Source organism: Stegostoma tigrinum, chromosome 17 (assembly GCF_030684315.1).
Source record: "Stegostoma tigrinum isolate sSteTig4 chromosome 17, sSteTig4.hap1, whole genome shotgun sequence".
NCBI classification, from domain to species: Eukaryota; Metazoa; Chordata; class Chondrichthyes; order Orectolobiformes; family Stegostomatidae; genus Stegostoma; species Stegostoma tigrinum.
In genome coordinates, this window is record NC_081370.1 from 27,620,294 (window position 1) to 27,637,376 (window position 17,083).

Sequence of the window (17,083 nt, forward strand, 5' to 3'; positions counted from 1 at the left end):
GCCCTCTAGTCCTTGATTCCTCAGTGCTGGGAAAAAGACTGTGTGCATTCACCCTATCTATGCCTGCCATGATCTTATACACTTCTATAAGATCTCTCCTCAGTTTCCTATATTCTAAAGAAAAAAGCCCTAGCTTGTGCGCCCTCATCCTATTACTCAGTTCTCTGAGTCCTGGCAACATCCTTTAGATTTCTTCTGCACTATTTCCAGTTTAGTAACATCCTTCCTATCGCAAAGTGACCAAAACTGAACACAATACTCCAAGTGTGACCTCACCAACATCTTGTGCAACGCAACATAGCTTCCCAACTGCTGTACTTAATGTAGATAAACAGGAGGCTGAAAGAACACAAACCAGGCAGCAACTGGAGGAAAGCAGCAGTCAACGTTTCAGGTATACCCCTTCTTCAGGTTATACCTAAAATGTTGACTGCTCTGTTCTTCCAGATATTGCCTGGCTTGCTGTGTTCTACCTTGGATTCCAACATCTGCAATTTTTTGTCTCTAACTTCTATACTCAGTGCTCTGACTAATGAAGATCAGTGTACCAAGAAGCTTTACTCCATTTTCATAGAACCAATCACCTGAACTCCAAGATCCCTCTGTTCCACTACATTCCTCAAGGCCCTACCATTCACCCATGAAACTTCTACCTTGATTTGACTTTCTAAAATGCAACATCTCACACTTATCTATATTAAACTCCATTTGCCATTTCTTGACCCACTCCTGTAGTTGTTCAAGATCCTGCTGCAAGTTCAGATAACCTTCCTCACTGTCCACAATACTGCCTATTTTAGTGTCATCTGCAAACTTACTAATCATGCCATGTACACTCTCATTCAAATCGTTGATATAGATAGCAAATTGCAATAGGTCCAGCACCAACCCCTGAGGCACACCACTAATCACAGGCCTCGGGTCCGACAAGCATCCTTCCACTATTACTCTCTGCTTCCTAACATCAAGCCAATTGTGTGTCCAATTTGCCAACCGTCCCTCAATTCCATGGGATCTAACCTTCCACAGCAGCCTACTGTGTGAAACCTTTATCAAAAGCTTTACTAAAATCCATATAGTCAACATCTATGCTGTTCTAATTTAGCAAGACAGTAAGGGACATAAATCACTTAATCATAGGGTAGTAATCTGTGAGTGCGCACCTGGAATATATACATTCATACTGGTAATGAATGATCTCGCAATGTCACTCTCACTTTTCAAAGAGCTCTAATTGCCTTCACCATTTTTCTCTCTTCAAGTCTTGCCATTAAAAAGGAAAGGGAAGGTCACAGCTTTGCCACGATGTCAGTATATACAGTATGTTCCAAAAGTGCATACTTATAAATGTAACATACACCACTGATACACTGGAGGCAGCCTGCTTTTACTTGTGAGAGCATCTCCCATGGTTGCTGCACTGGCATTAATGTGGGAACCATCTCTCTATCTCAAGACTTTTCCATAGAATCCCTACAGTGTGGAAACAGGCCCTTTGGCCCAAAAAGTCCACACTGATCCTCAGAGCATCCCACGCAGCCGCATTCCCCAAACTCACCTAATTTAAACACCCCTGAACACTGTGGGCAGTTTAGTATGGCCAGTCCACCTAGCCTGCTCATTTTTGGACTGTGGGAGGAAACTGGAGCACCCAGAGGAAACGTACGCAGACACGGGGAGAATGTGCAAACCCCACACAGACAGTTGCCCAAGTGGGAATTGAACCCGGCCCCTGGCACTGTGAGGCAGCAGTGCTAACCACTGAGCCATTATGCTGCCTTTCTGGATAGATGGTTACTGAGTTAGAGGAATTGAAGGTAATTCTGGCACGCTGTAAGGGCAAGTTCTTTTGTCCTCACTGGTAACTGCCCCAGACCTACCTTAGACACTTCCAGTATACTTTGAGGTGAGCCCCAGCTGTGTCACTGCCAGATCCATTGACTCATCCATACTATAGTGTGTTGTATGCATTCTGTGCATGTCAGTGTGTACTGCAGTATCCATTCATAATGCTGTCACATATGACTTCTTCATGAGGTAGGCCACATTCTCAAGGGCTGAGCTGCTGTACTCAAAGGCCTGAGATGTGGCACATATGAGCAGCATAATTGCCTCTATTCTCAGCCCATGATTGTGGACTGCTTTGGAGATCTCTGAGACTTTCACATTTATCACAGCTGGTCTAAGTAGACCTTCCTTTCTTGTCATTCCTGAGGTCCTGCATCTGTACCCAACTATCCTCCATCCTCCAAAGGGGATTTCCCACAGTTCTCTTTGTGTCTCTCATCTCTTCTTACTCACTCATGCTGTTACCTTCACCAAATACAGTACTTTCTGAGCACATTCATTGACCCACCTAAAGGCATGTTTCTACTTAATTGACGACATTCTTGTTAGATGTGACTGTGCTAGCTTTGCTGTCTCAGATTCTTCATTCTTGTTGTGACGCAACACTAATATTCTCCATGACAAAACTTGTGGCAGGCACCAGAGGGACTCCATGAAAACCGACATTTAACAGCAGAAGCCTCTGCTGTGCTGATGACTTTGAAATGCAGTTTTTGGCAAACTGTCATACTATGAGGAGTGTGTTTCACACCCTTCATTGCTATCTTTTTCACCCTCTCTGGTAGGTCGATCTCTTCATCTCTAATTCGGTTCCATACAGTCAGTCTGATGATTTCCACTTCTTCCCTCCTGTAGTGCCAGTGATGACCTGGGTTGTCCTCCTCTAGTGATATCCCTCTCATACATTGTGCAAAGGCAAAAGAGAGCAAAATAAGACCTTCTAATATCCACAAGAATCTGCCTGCAACAGCATTTGCTGGGAATCAACAGTGTTGGGACTCTTAGCCTTGTTAATGGATCAGTAAGTATTCCCAGAGATCCAATTTTCCCGTAGAATTTTTCCACGTTCAGGAGCAGTATGCATTATCAGGTGAGTTTGTCTCCCAAATTTGTATGTCCTGGGTATCAGATTCTCACATTGCAATCACTGTATCAGAACAAAGAAAGTCACTGAACATTATTAAGGAACTACAGTCAACTCCTGTTGATTACTTTTATGTGGACTATTTGTTTCAGCAACCTTCACCCCTGCAATGTAAAGCTGGGATCCCTTTTATTTCCACCCTCTGGAAAGTGGATGGTGGAAAATAGTAAACTTAGTCCACCCATCCTCACTACCTCAGATGGGCTTGATAAAGGACAGCCTTAATTTCAGTGCAGGCTTCTGCCCCCACTTCTCTTTCTCTGATTCTTATATTTCATCTTTCAAGTATTTGCTATAGTTCAACTAAATTGGGCTCTCATTTCAGCAGTCATACCTTTGCATTCGCAGCTATTTATTGGCTGACCGAACTGCCTCTTGTCAATTAGTAGCTGGCCTCTCTGAATGTTACGGACTATGGCTATTTCTTCTGGGTCAAGGTCATGACCTAGAAGTAGTCCAAGCATCATTTATTGATGTTGAAGGCAAAATTTTGCCCCTAACTGCACACTTTTCAGTTGTTTCTGCACTTGTGTAAAGGTTGCATTTTTGAGTCCAACTTTTTCTACAAAATATTGTGTTAACTTTTACAAGAATGATATTCTTGAGGGGTTTTCATTGCATGCTTGTTTTTGTCTCATTGTTTGATAGAAATTTAGTCATTTTTTTCTCCCATCAGCTCCCCTTCCCCACCTTTACATGGTTCTCTAACATTATTTAAATGCAAGAGCCTCAATAGAAACTGACATAATGAACTCTTTTTGTACGATTTTTTTGAAACAATGTGTGGTGTGAAAACTACTTAAAGTACACTATATCATGTCATATTTTCTAAGTCCTTAAAGTAATAACTTGACTCCTCACATTGAATCTAAGTTTGGAAGAATTTTAGTGTAATGTGATTGTGTTTGAAGATTTTCGCTTTGATAGGACAGAATGGCAGAGAATTATTTAAACAGTGATAGATTGGGAAGTGTTGATGCAAAAAGGTATATGGTACCTTATAAACTAGCCATAGAAAGCATACATAAGGTTTCAACCCAAAACGTTAACTTTCCAGCTCCATGGATTCTGTCTGACTAGCTGTGCGTTTCTAGCCTCTCACCTATAGCCTCTGGGTTCCAGCATCTGCAGTTCTTATTGATTCCTGAGTTGGTAGGTTTGTTGTATGAGGAGAGATTGTCAACTAGATTTGGATTCATTGGGATTTAGAAAAATGAGAGAGTCTGCCATTAAATTGTATAAAACTCTGACTGGACTGGATGCAGGGATTATGCTCCCCTGGTTGGGAGAAGCTAGAACAAGGGGTCAATGTCTCAGGTTATAGGGTAGACCACTTAGAAGAAAGATAACAAGAAATGCCTTCAGAGGATGTTGAACCTGTGAATTCTATGCTAAATAAATTGGTGAAGACCACATCATTGAATATATTTACCAAAGTAATTAATTTCTCAATACTAAAGATGTCAGAAGTATGGAGAGTGTGGGAGAATAGTGTTGAGATAGAGGATCAGCCATGAACGTATTGAATGACGGTGTCAATGAGCAAAAAGGCCAGTTGTTTCTTGTACTTTCTATATTTCTATGTTTCATTATTTGTAGTAACTTCATCATCATTCGACCACAAATCATTGACATCAAAACCGTTGAACACATTTGATATTCTGCATTTTAGAGCCAATACTTTGGCAAGGTTGGAATTAAACTTATTCCATCTGTCCACATTTCATTGACACAATGTGGCTAGTAAATGTGTTCGTATATATCTACACTTAGTGAATACCCTTTTGCCTTTCAACATTCCATTGCTTCCTTTATCTCATTTACTGACCATGAAAGCTTATACAAACATCATAGGGCTGTGGAACACTTGTAAGATTGCCAGGACTAGATGCCAAATTGGAGTTTGTCAGTCTTGCATTACTGATTTAAATGTTGAGATGGCAGGATTTGAATATGTCCTAGACATGACGACAGTTTTCTTTTCGAACATCTTTTGATCTCACATTTCACACTTCTTTGTGATCCATTTACTAAGGACAACAAAAGTACAAGATAGGAGCAAGAGTAGGCCATTCACTCCGCAAACCTGTTTCACCATTTAAAAAGATCATGGCTGATCTAACTGTAATCATGACTCCACATTCCTGCCTACTTTTGGTGCCTTTCACACCCTTGTTTAACCAAGAAGCTACTCACCTCTGCCTTAAAAATATTCAAAGATTCTATTCGCACCACATTTTAGGCCAAGGGTTCCAAGAACTCAGAGAAAGAATTCTCCCTACCTTTGTCTTAAATGAATGATTCCTTATTTTTAAACTGACTGCTAATCAGGTACAGCTGAAGGCAACAAATTTTTCTCTCTGAATCTTTCTTATGAATGAGGATGATGGCACCTTTCTGAAATTTATTTTTGAGGAAAATGTTTAAATTCTGAGCTGCCTACCATATAAGGTGGAACTACTGTGAACTGCATCATCTTGTGACCAGTTATGAAGCTTTTTTTTTGCTTTATCTCATTAACAGTCCTTTTTGTTGGCATTTCATCCTGGTTTCTAATATCAGTCATTCAATTGAATATAATTTATCAATTCATGTCAAATGACAAGTTGGTAAAGGCTGGTGATTTGTTTATTCTTAAGTACAGCTTGCAGACATTGTGAAATTTTGTTTTCTTTCTGAGTACTTTATCGTGCCTTGGACCATAAGATATAGGAACAGAATTGGGCTATTTGGTCCATCAAATCTGCACTGCCCACTTGATCATGGCTTTTTATGAACCGTGTTAACCATTTAGCACTGGTCTTGAATTTTTATTCGTAATTCTTTCTTCAATTTTCTGAGGGCATAGAATAAAATGGCTCTGTCACTTCTTTGTCACCAACTGAGGCCACTTGTTCAGTTTTCATTTGGTATGTTTATTCTTTGGCAATTTTCTAGTTGCTTGGATTTCGGAAATATTAATCTATCTTGCTGCTGTGCATTATTTGTTGTCATAATGAAAGCTACATCTTTCAGTTTAAATTGAGCTGTGTAGTTTTTCTTTCCCAAATGCATCTTGATAGTTTACGTGATCCACTAGAATTTCAGTGGTGTTATACTTGTATTTCTAATTGACATTTTGCCTTAATCGGATTTGTTATTGACTGAAATGACATTAGTCTTCTGATTCTACCAATTAATGACCCATAATTAACAATTGCTACATGATTTGTCATTATTAATCTGATCATTTGAATAATTTGAATAAATAAAAACAAAACTTAAACATATGTTTTAAACATTTGTCTACTAATAAATATTGGTATTTCAATCTTTAATGTAATGTTGATTCATTAACTTATAGAAGGACATATGTAATGGACAGGAGGATGCTGCCATCTAACCAGCAAGTATGAAGAATATCACCATCCCATAAATAATTTTTGTGATTTTAATGTCCTAAACCATTTTAAACATCTCCAAAATCAAATTTTGGTTCTGAATTGCTTAGGCTTTGATCCTGGAAAATCCAAGGTCAATTTTTACATGATGTATCTGTCAAATTATGAGGAAGTTACACCTGGTAACTAAATACAAAACTTCCTGTTTCACCTTTTTTTTTCTGTAGTTTATACAGTGCATTGGCGCATGGGGCTGATTGATCTTGGACATGTTACAGTCACAATAAAGAAATCCCATTGTACTATTGTAAAAGTTACAGGGGAAAAGTAAGGATTCTTGGCTATTTCAGTAGGCTTCCTTCATATGTCTTTGGCTCTAGGCTATGAAAATATAGGATGCAACTCTTTCTAGATTTTCTTCCTTTCCCAGAATGGTGTATCGGATCAATGACAAATTAAACATAACGAATGTGGTTACTTAAGTTGAAATGCCACTTACAATTGCAACTGTCAACCTTTGGATCGATTATGGTCAATAGACCCGTTTAACATTATAGTGAAATTTTCTTCAAACCTAATTTTTTCTTTATTCCTCATTAAGGTACTGAAGCATATTTGTATGGAGTTGCAGTCTACCTTGCCATTCTTGACATAAATCTGAGTAGGTATTTTACCTCGCCATATGTTCGTTGAGCCTGATTGTGTTTTTATCAACAGTCTGCAATCCATACTTCCAGCAAGGTTACTGCAACAAAAATAAGTGGAATATATTGATTGGTGCAATCCAGTTTTGGGAGCTAATATTATGAAACCTTAGTTGTCTGTTCCTTACTTGACATTAGTGGGTGACAGTGTATCTTTTATTTTGCTTCATGCTTATAGCAGTATCAATGGTTGGATTTCAGACAAAATGGCAGCCTCAAATTTTTCTAACTATGTGTTGAACTTTTTCAGGCAAATCTGTGCTTTGTGGACATAGACAACCATTTTATTGAACTTCCAGAAGACTTGCCACAATTTCCAAATAAACTAGAATTCATTCAAGAAATCTCTGAGGTTTTAATGGCATTTGGGATTCCACCTGAAGGGAACTTGCACTGCAGTGAAAGTGCCTCCAAGCTGAAGAACTTTAAAGGAAGTGATGTGGTCTGTGATAAGAAGAATGGAAATGTGGCTGAATCAGCACTGAGCACTTATGAATTACGAAAGGAAAATGAGACCATAGCAAAATTGCAGGCTCTTGTCAAAAGGACTGGTGTCAGTTTAGCGAAGGTTAGTCTCTAATTAATTTAGTTACACAATTTTATAGTCTTTTAATGATGGCTGTGAAAATCTAAAATAACCTCATTCGAGGATATATTTATTTATCAAATATAGTTTTGAATGTCTATAAATGCTTTCTTTTTTAGTTAGACTTGTTAACTATTTTAAATTCATCCCTTACTAATAATTAGAATGTGTTCTTATGAAATGGGAGAGAAATGGTTTGCAGATATATTTTGCCTGTTGTTGGTGGGTAATATTTAGGCTGTTAAAATGAGATGGACTGGTAATGATGACTGGAAATCTAAAATAACCCCATCTTTGAGGTTGTTAGCTTGCTCACCGAGCTGGTTGGTTGTTGTACAAACGTTTCGTCACCATGTGATCACCAAGCATCATCAGTGCAGCCTCCGATGAAGTGAAGTTGTTCTACTCCATTTGGTCTGTTAAGATGGGTTGTGTTGATTTTTATAAATGCTTGTTGATTTTTATTTTTCCTTGAGAGATATTTTTAATTTGTCCCTTACTGATGATCAGAATGCAAAAGTGTTGTTATGAAATGTGAGAAGAAAGGGTTTGTAGATATGTTTTGGCTGTCATTATTGGGAACTTATCAGCTTTTAAGAAAAGATGGAATAGTAATAGGCATACAGTTTTGTTCTCCTCCTGCAATATATGCTAATAGACCAAACTGGCATACATTCTACTAAAAATTCTGCTTTTGAGGTGTTGCACTTAGTTCAAAACAATGTGACGAAATTTGTAGTTGCAAACTAGTGTCAAATCATTCAACTTTAAGGTTTGTACTTTTCTAATAGGTCCTAACTCAATTTGACTGCTATTTGAGAGTATGAAATAGTTTATTGAAGATATCAAGTAGTTGTGTACATGATGTTAGTAATGATTATTTTTTGTGGAAATTTCAATAATTCACGAAAGCTTTACCTTTTCTTCTAATAATTGCGTAAGATTTTAGATCTGTCAGTTTTAAAATAGAATAGACACTCTGCGGTTTTCTTTCCAATGTTTTGTAGCTGGTGAGTGTGATAGTTGAAAATTCTGATTACGACTCTGACCGAGCATTTGTTAGCCATTTGAAATACACATATTTTCTGGCCCAAAGTTACTGTATTACCATTGCTTCATTGCCACTAGGTCAAAATCCTGAAACCCCTTTTCTAACAGCACTGTCAGTGTCCCTACAGCCCATGGAACAGCTGCTATTCAAGATAGCAGCTCACCACTGATTCTGTCAGCATGTAATAAATCCCAACCAAGCCAGCAACACCAAAATCACATGAAATTCAGAAAAACCCCATATCATGAAATGAAAGTCAATGACTGACAGACTTTTTAATTGCACCTCAGACTTTACCTGGCATTTCCAATGTTCAGTTATTGTGTTCTGTCAAGTGAGATTGATGCCTTGGAGTGACTTCTGTTGTACAAGCTACCACTCTTCACCTGATGAATTATGCAACCAGAAACTTGCACAGCTGTCTTGGGCAATCGCATGGTTAGAGGCAGAAATACTGACTGTTGTTGGGATCTTCTGGTGTTGACCTTTTTGGTGCACTATTTAAATCCCACCTGTATACCACTTAGATGCTGCAAGCCAGGAACAAGCAATACGTTGCTTGACCATTATGACTGAAGACTTGGACCAGAGGAAAGGAAAGCTTGCACCCTGTTTCACAGACAGAACCTGATGGCATTGATAGTTTGAGTAGTAGAGAAACCATGCCAGCAGACCAAATTGCAGCCCAAGTCAGTGCTTTGGCCCAGATAAAGCAGGATGCTTATTCAGTGCAGGAAGGAGTTCTGTGTTCTTTTGCACTCTGTAAGGGTAGGTGCTACCATCTTCTCTCTGTTGCCTCACAATTGCAGGGCCACTATGCAATCTAACTCTGCAACTGCACATGCCTCTTTCCAAGGCTCATGGACCATGGCTGTCACTGTTGCATGCATCATGTCTGCTCAGTAGTTGTCACCCCATCATCCTCCCAAATTACAAATGATTCTACAATTACAAACACTTTACTGCCTCTATTACTCATACTTCTTCATGAAATGCTCTTCCAACATACTTAATCCTGCACCCAGTTTCATTTCAACAAAAATTGGCCCACAACTAGGCCAAGAGGTACAGGAAGGGTTGGGAGTTGGCAGACATCAGACTCCACATTCCATATTAGGCATTGCTGGATTTTGCTGGAGAAGAGCTCTGCTGCTCATGTGGGGGCAGGAAGTCTTAAATGGCCAACAAACCAGTAAGCTTCATTGTGTTGTGGTGTACCAATGTCCCATTAACACTGGTACTAACCCATTCTAATCTGCACAAACTTTTATCCTTCTTACACAACTAATTTCCTTTATTCTCTTAGGCAGGCATTAGTGGCTCCCAGCGAGCCCGTGTAAAGTGACCAGCACGAGAGACCCTCAGGTCCACCTCCACCTTTGTGAAAACCACTTACCCTTTATAGGGTGTTTGAGCAAGGTTTTCATCTGTACTTTCCACCAGCTCAAAGACTTTCACCTCACTGGCTACTCTAACTAAATTAGATCCAGGAGCAACATCTGTTATGCATATAACCACCATGTCCTTGCACCTGATCAAGGATGAAACAGATCTCTTCTACTTAGAAGACTGCTGGACACCAAACATCTGCTCACCTTCAGGAAGGAGTCTATCCCCTGTTCTTGGCTATTAATGACTTTGTCAAACAGCACAGAAAACAATGGCCAGGGCTGTCAGATGAAGTTGGTAAATTGCATCAAAGTATGGAGGAGTCTACAAAAGTTATCAGTAAAGTGCTGGCTGTGGTATGTGTAGGGCTACATCTATGGTCAGGTTGGTGACTGCCATGAAAAGCCAAGTTCAGTGAATTCATAGAATCCCTACAGCATGGAAACAGGCCCTTCAGCCCAACAAGTCCACACTGACCCTCAGAACACCCACTCAAACCCATCCCCTATAACCCACCTAATCTACACATCCTTGAATTTTACAGGCAATTTAGCATGGCCAATCCACCTAACCTGCACATCTTTGAACTGTGGGAGGGAACCAGATCACCCGGAGTAAGCCACGCAGACACGGGGAGAATGTACAAACTCCACACAGACAGTTGCCTGAGGGTGGAATTGAACCCTGGCCCCCAGCTGAGGGGTGATTTTATTGAGTTCTTTAAAATCATGAGGGGCATAGATAAGGTGAACGACAAGGGTCTTTTCCCTCGAGTGGGGAGTTCAAAACTAAGGGATGTAATTTTAAGATGACAGAGGAAAGATTTTAAAAGGACATGAGGAGAAACATTTTTACACTGTTTGGGGTGTATGGAATGATCTACCAGAGAAAGTGGTGGTTGCAAGTATAATTACAATGTTTAAAAGACATTTGGATAAATTGATAACTAGGAAAGGTTTGGAGGGACATGGGCTAATGGCAGGCAGGTGGGACTAATTTTGTTTGGCAACATGGTCAGCCTTGACTGGTTGGATGAAATGGTTTGTCTTCATGCTGTATGACTCTGACTCTGTGCTCAATGAGCAGATATCCCAAGGATGACAGCAGTTATAATCGCCAAACATTTTTCATCTCTCACAAACAATGGACCCCTTGATTGCCGGTAGTCTCCACTGTCAGGGATTTTGAACTACAATGTTGATAACTGCAGCCAAGATGTTGCATTTTAGTGTGGACAATCCTTAGGTTAAACGCAATTTATAGGGACTGTGTGAGAGCCTGGACTATGCACATGATTCTGCACTTGGAAATACTCCATGTATAAGTTTTTCAAAGGAGTGCCCTGCCATTCAAGTGTGGATGATGAAAATGGGTGGCTTACATATCCACTCTGCCTCATTGCACATAGGTCTACTGTGAAAAGCTGTGCACACACTGAGTGTTGAATTTGCAAGACAGTCTTAGAAGATGCTCAGACATTTTGGACAACTTGGCATTCTATGTGAACTCTGAAACACTGATGGGTTACCTATGATCTAAGAATCAAAAAGAGATTCCTGAGGATGCCTCTTAACTTGCTCACTACCATGACAGAATTAATTGTGCAACTTTTGGATTTGATATCTTAATGAAAGCTTTTAAGAGTTACCTAATCTTAGCACCATGTTTTGTTGGTATCTTGTCTCCATGTCTGCTGCTTTTACACTAAAAGACAATAGGAAGAGTAATGTGTGGGATTCTTTTAAAATGGGACCGCCTTGAAGAAATCAAGCATATTTCTTTGGCAATAACCACATCAAGGACGACAGAAATAAGAAGATCCACATGTGGTTTACACGAAAGAGAGATTGCATGCCAGATTACCAAAAGAATGTTAAACAATTAAAAAACTCCAAAAGAAATCCATTGATCTTGAGAATGGGTTCTATTCTCAATGATGCATTGTTCTGTCATTCTGTCTTTGTCCAATTCATACCCTTTGTCAATTCTTGTTGTGAAGAATACAACATTTTACAATGATACAGCCCTTTATGGACTATTCTGCCATACTATGCCAGAGCCATCAGGTATTGAAATCTCATCTTAAGTCAGCCCTATGACCTGTTCCACAATGGCGCTGTTGAAAGCGTGACCAGTTTTGAATCTTTCTTCTATGTTAGCCTGAAGATTTCATAACAGTAACATTAACCATGTTTGGAAGGATAACGGTTGTCTAAGTCGTCATTTCTGCATGATCTGAGGACCTTGGAAGAAGGCAGAAACCTGAGAGTTCCTTGTTATGTAAGCATCGTGGCAACTGTCAAATTATTTGGTACAGACCTTCTCAGATAATTTAAACATTGCTGGAGTAGAAGTCTTCACTGTTGATGAACTCTGCAAATTGGTGATAGGATCTTCTCAATGTGTGTGATCAATAATGCCTTGCACCTGGGGTAAGCTGGTGATAGTGGGGATTCCCATTACTGGGACTGCTTGACTTTTCTCATGGCAGAGAAAGATGGTGAAGAGCTGTGTTCTGCAGAAAATGGCAACAATTACATCTTGGATTAATTTTTGGGTTGAGGATTGAGAGATGCCACAGATTTTCCAAATTACAAACATATGAACAAGGAGATGAGACCGTTTAGACCCTCAAGTCTATTCCACCAATTAATAAGATTTTATCTGAACTAATCACAAATCCACATCCCTGCTACCCTTGAGAAACTTCACCCCTTTCCTAACCAAGAAACTATCCATTTCTGCCTTAAAATATGCACGAGTTCTGCTGCTGCCCCATTTCAAAGATTCATGACCCTCTGTGGAGAAAAGAAAAACTTTGTTTCCTCTCCATTTTAAGTGGACAACCTCTTATTTTTCAACAGCAACCCCTAATTCTCGATTATATGCTAAGAGAAAACATCATCTCCACATCTACCCCATCAAGATCACTTGGAATCTTGCATTTTAATAATTTGCCTCTAACCCCAGCAGATATAATCCTAGCCTGTCAAACCTTTCTTCATGAGACAACCCACCCATTCTACAAGTATTAGTCCAATAAACCTTGTCTGAACTGCTTGTAATGCATTTACATTCTTCCTTAAATAAGGTGACCAGTACGGTACACAATAAACCAGGTATGGTCTGATCAGTGCCCTGCATAACTGAAGCATAATCTCCCTGCTTTAGTACTCAATTCCCCTAGTAATCAACCCTAACAGTCTAACAGCTTACCTTATTATTTGCTGTATCTACCTACTAGTGTTTGTGACTCATACAGCAGGGTACCATAACACTATGCAGTCTCTAACCATTTACCTAATATGTTTTTTCCCCTTCTTCCTGCCAAAATAGATAATTTCACATTTTCCCACATTATGCTCTATTTGTAACTTATTTATCACTCAGTTAAGCTTTCTATACTTTTTGTAGCCACATTATGTCCTTTTCAAGACTTATTTTCCTAGTTATCGTTTTATCACCAGCAAATTTAGCAACCAGACCTTCCCTTCATCCAAACCCTTTGTATAAGTTGTAAACCATTGAGGTCCCAGATCTTATCCTGGTGGCATACCACTTGTTGCACCTTTTCAATCTGAAAAAGACCCATTTAATCCAACTCGCTACTTCCTGTTAGCTTGTTGATTTTTAGTTCTTGCCAATATTAACCCCTGCACCATGAACTTTTGCTATCTTGACCAATGACTGATGTGACACTTTTTATCAAAGACATTCTGGCAATCTAAATACAGTAAATCCGTTGGTTGGTCTTCTTCTCAGAACTTCAATTAATTGGTTAAATGTGATTTCCCTTTTACAAAACTATATTTACTCTGTTTGATTACTGTAAATTTATCTTATGTGACCAGCTATACCTTTTGTAATAGCTCTTTTTAAGAACCTAGAATGAGGTTAATGGGGAGCCAGACGTTTATCAACCCACAGCTCCAAATATTTGTTCAATTTCCCTTGTCTAACGATTGTAATTTTCCTGAGTTCCTCCCTCCCTTTTCTATCTGTGCCTGGAATGTTACTAGTAGCTTCAATTGTGAAGATTGATGCAAATTATTATTCATTTCTGCTGTCAACCTCTTTATTTTCCATTATCAGTTCTCCAGACTCACTTTCTTTTGGACCAGTGCCCACTTTGCTAATATTTTCTCCTTTAAAAATATTTATAGAAGCTCTTACAATTTGCATTTTGTTTCTGGCTAGCTTTTCCTTAAACTCTATTTTTACCCTCCTTGTTAACTTTTTAATCATTTTTTGCTGGTTTTGTTTTCTGTCCAATCTTTGGGCCTATCACCTGTCTTTACAAAATTGTGTGCTTTTTTCTCCAAGTTTGATGCTATCTTTTTAACCCTTTAACAACTAATTGTGGGTGGAATTTTTCTTACATGTTGGAATATCGATTTTGTGTATTCTGAAATAGTCCCTTAAATGTCTGCCTTTGCATCTCTATTGCCCTATCTTTCAACCAATTTACCAAATCACTTCAGTTCTGTCATTCAAGTTTTTTTAAAAAAAATCTCAGACCAATTTGTCTGTGCCTCTAGTTATGTTATTATGATCCCTGCTATCTAGGGACACCCTCACTGTAAGATCATTAATTAAATTTGTCTCATTGTACAATACCAGATCTAGTTTGGCCCGATTTCTGGTTGGTGCAGAACATGTTGCTCTAAGAAACTACACCAGAAGGATGAATAAGTTCCTCACCTATGTAATTTCCTTTTTTAAAGCTTAATAACATGAATGGAATTTTCATACTCCAAACACCCTTTGTGGAAACTCAAAAATCTATTGTTACATATGGCGAATCTATTTTTCTACCATTCTGCACTTTTTGAATAATGATCAGTAGCAGGACATACAACTAGACACAACTACTTTCTCTCTATTGATGCAGGAATTACTTGCCTTCTCTATCCCCACAATTATTGTTAATCTGTATCATCGTATATAAAATAAATGTATATGTATAGAGTCCAATTCCAAACTTTAAGGAGAGCTTTATTTCAGTTTAACACACTCCATTAAACTCACATGTCACAGCTCTCCATATTTACATAATTAAGGGTGAATTGGGTATGAATTGATTAACAAAATCCTGAAGAAGGGTCACCAGACCCGAAACGTTAACTCTGTTTTTTCTTTTACAGATACTGCCAGACCTGCTGAGCTTTTCCAACAACTTCTGGTTTAGTTCCTGATTTACAGCATCTACAGTTCTTTTGGTTTTTAACCCTTAATTAATATTTTCATCAGCTGTTCCCTCTTTTCATTAGGTTTTAGGCATTCCTTCAGATCATGTTAATATGGAAAATATTTCTATCCTCATAGTTGTTAAAGTTGGCATAGAGGAAATCAAATTGATATACGCTAATGAAGACAGTTGTTATTTATTTCTGTCTAGAACTGGGTAGATAATGAAACTTGTCAAACTATAATTCCCAAATTATTTCAACTTTTCTTTCACCCAAATGTATACATCAGAATATTTGCTATAAGACTTCCATCTCTTTTGTCAGCAAATAGTCTAGCATCACTATATCACAAGAGAACTTGAGAAGATGAGAATATGGTTGGATAATGCATGCCTTTCTTATTAGTCAAACGAAGGGGTACAGAGGTCAACAATTGCACTTCCACAATTGTCCTATCTATAGTTCAGACTCAGACAGGCCTGTGTTGCATTGATTTTTAACTAGTTTATGTTTCGTCGAAATTAGTGCCTTCATTTAAATAATAAGATGATGGGTGTTATTGGCCAATAACTGTTTTAGGGAGTTTATGAATAACTTTTTGATAATTGTTTATGAAATTGCACTGCATTTTTTTTAAGGAAGCAATTATGTAGCATGTGTTGCTATTAACCAGCAGAATACATTGCTTCTACTTTGGTTCAATGTCAACTACTTTTGTTGCAAAGATATTGTGTATAGTGAGTGTAATGAGGTTAGCCAGCTGGACCTAATTGAATGAATTCCCCGAGAACCCTAGTTGACGTATTAACAGATTGAGTGTCAGAAATTTTGACACTATTGTACCTGATTCTGTATGAGGCAGTACAATAGTCAAACTGCTGATGTGTAAATAAAAAGTGATTGGGTGGCAGGATACCAGTCACTGTGGAATTATTACATTTTGTATTTTTAAAGAGATGTTATAAGTGTGCTTTTCTCTCAAACTGAATTACAATAAGTGTCTTTATAGTATTATCTTGGTGCCAACATTTTACTGGGGCAGTTATTTTTCTGAAGTTTATTTCACTTATTTCAGGAGTTCATAAACTGGCTAAAAATCAATGCAACCCGGGCCTTGCCCGAGTCTGTGAACTATGGCTAGGTCAATTGTAGAAGTGCAATAGTTGAGCTCTGTACCTCTTCATTCGAGAATGGAAATTTACGGTTTCTGTTATTATTGGTATTTAGTTATTTTTCATGAAACATTTGAGTGTGTGCCAGCTGGGCTCTTATATCCCCCTGCTCCCACACATTCGAAGCTTCCAACATTTGCTATTTGAATTCAGAAGTGAAGATCAGCAGGTTGGATAGCAGTGTGTGAGTCGTATCTATGTGCCTGTAATTTGACTTAACTTAACCTTTTGGATTGTTGTCGGTGGGGGTATGTGGGATGAGTTGTGATAGAGAGTGACGAAGAATGCAGAGAACAAAAAGCCATGAGGATGTATGATTTGGAGTCTGGGTTTTCACTTTATTGAAAATTCAAAATTCTATGAACAAACCAAGATTCTCCAGGCTCTAACTGTTAGAGAAGAAGATATAAACTATGTAAATTCAATTTAATTTTAATATGACCCCTGTAATCCAAATTTCATCTTAAAGCTTATGATGGCTGTTTGAATTTAATTGGTCAGTATTTTCTCGAAGAGTTCATAGTATTTTCCTACAGATACATATCTTTTTCGTATCATCTAATCAACAACAAAATTAATCAAAATTATGAACTGTGAATTGTATTCCGCACATGTTTAAA

The 17,083-nt window shown here is 38.5% G+C and overlaps 1 protein-coding gene across 3 annotated transcripts in view; it reads left to right on the plus strand.

Annotated features, from left to right (window-relative positions):
• The window catches only part of dennd5a (DENN/MADD domain containing 5A), a 225,811-nt gene that overhangs the window by 87,991 nt on the left and 120,737 nt on the right, over positions 1–17,083 (plus strand). For all 3 annotated transcript variants that reach the window (XR_009446848.1, XM_048545755.2, XM_048545756.2), the window contains one exon: positions 7,327–7,644. Coding sequence is in view for 2 of the 3 variants with exons in the window: in XM_048545755.2 (XP_048401712.1) it covers positions 7,327–7,644 (318 nt within the window). In the remaining variant the exon portion in view is untranslated. The remainder of the gene's footprint in view (positions 1–7,326; positions 7,645–17,083) is intronic.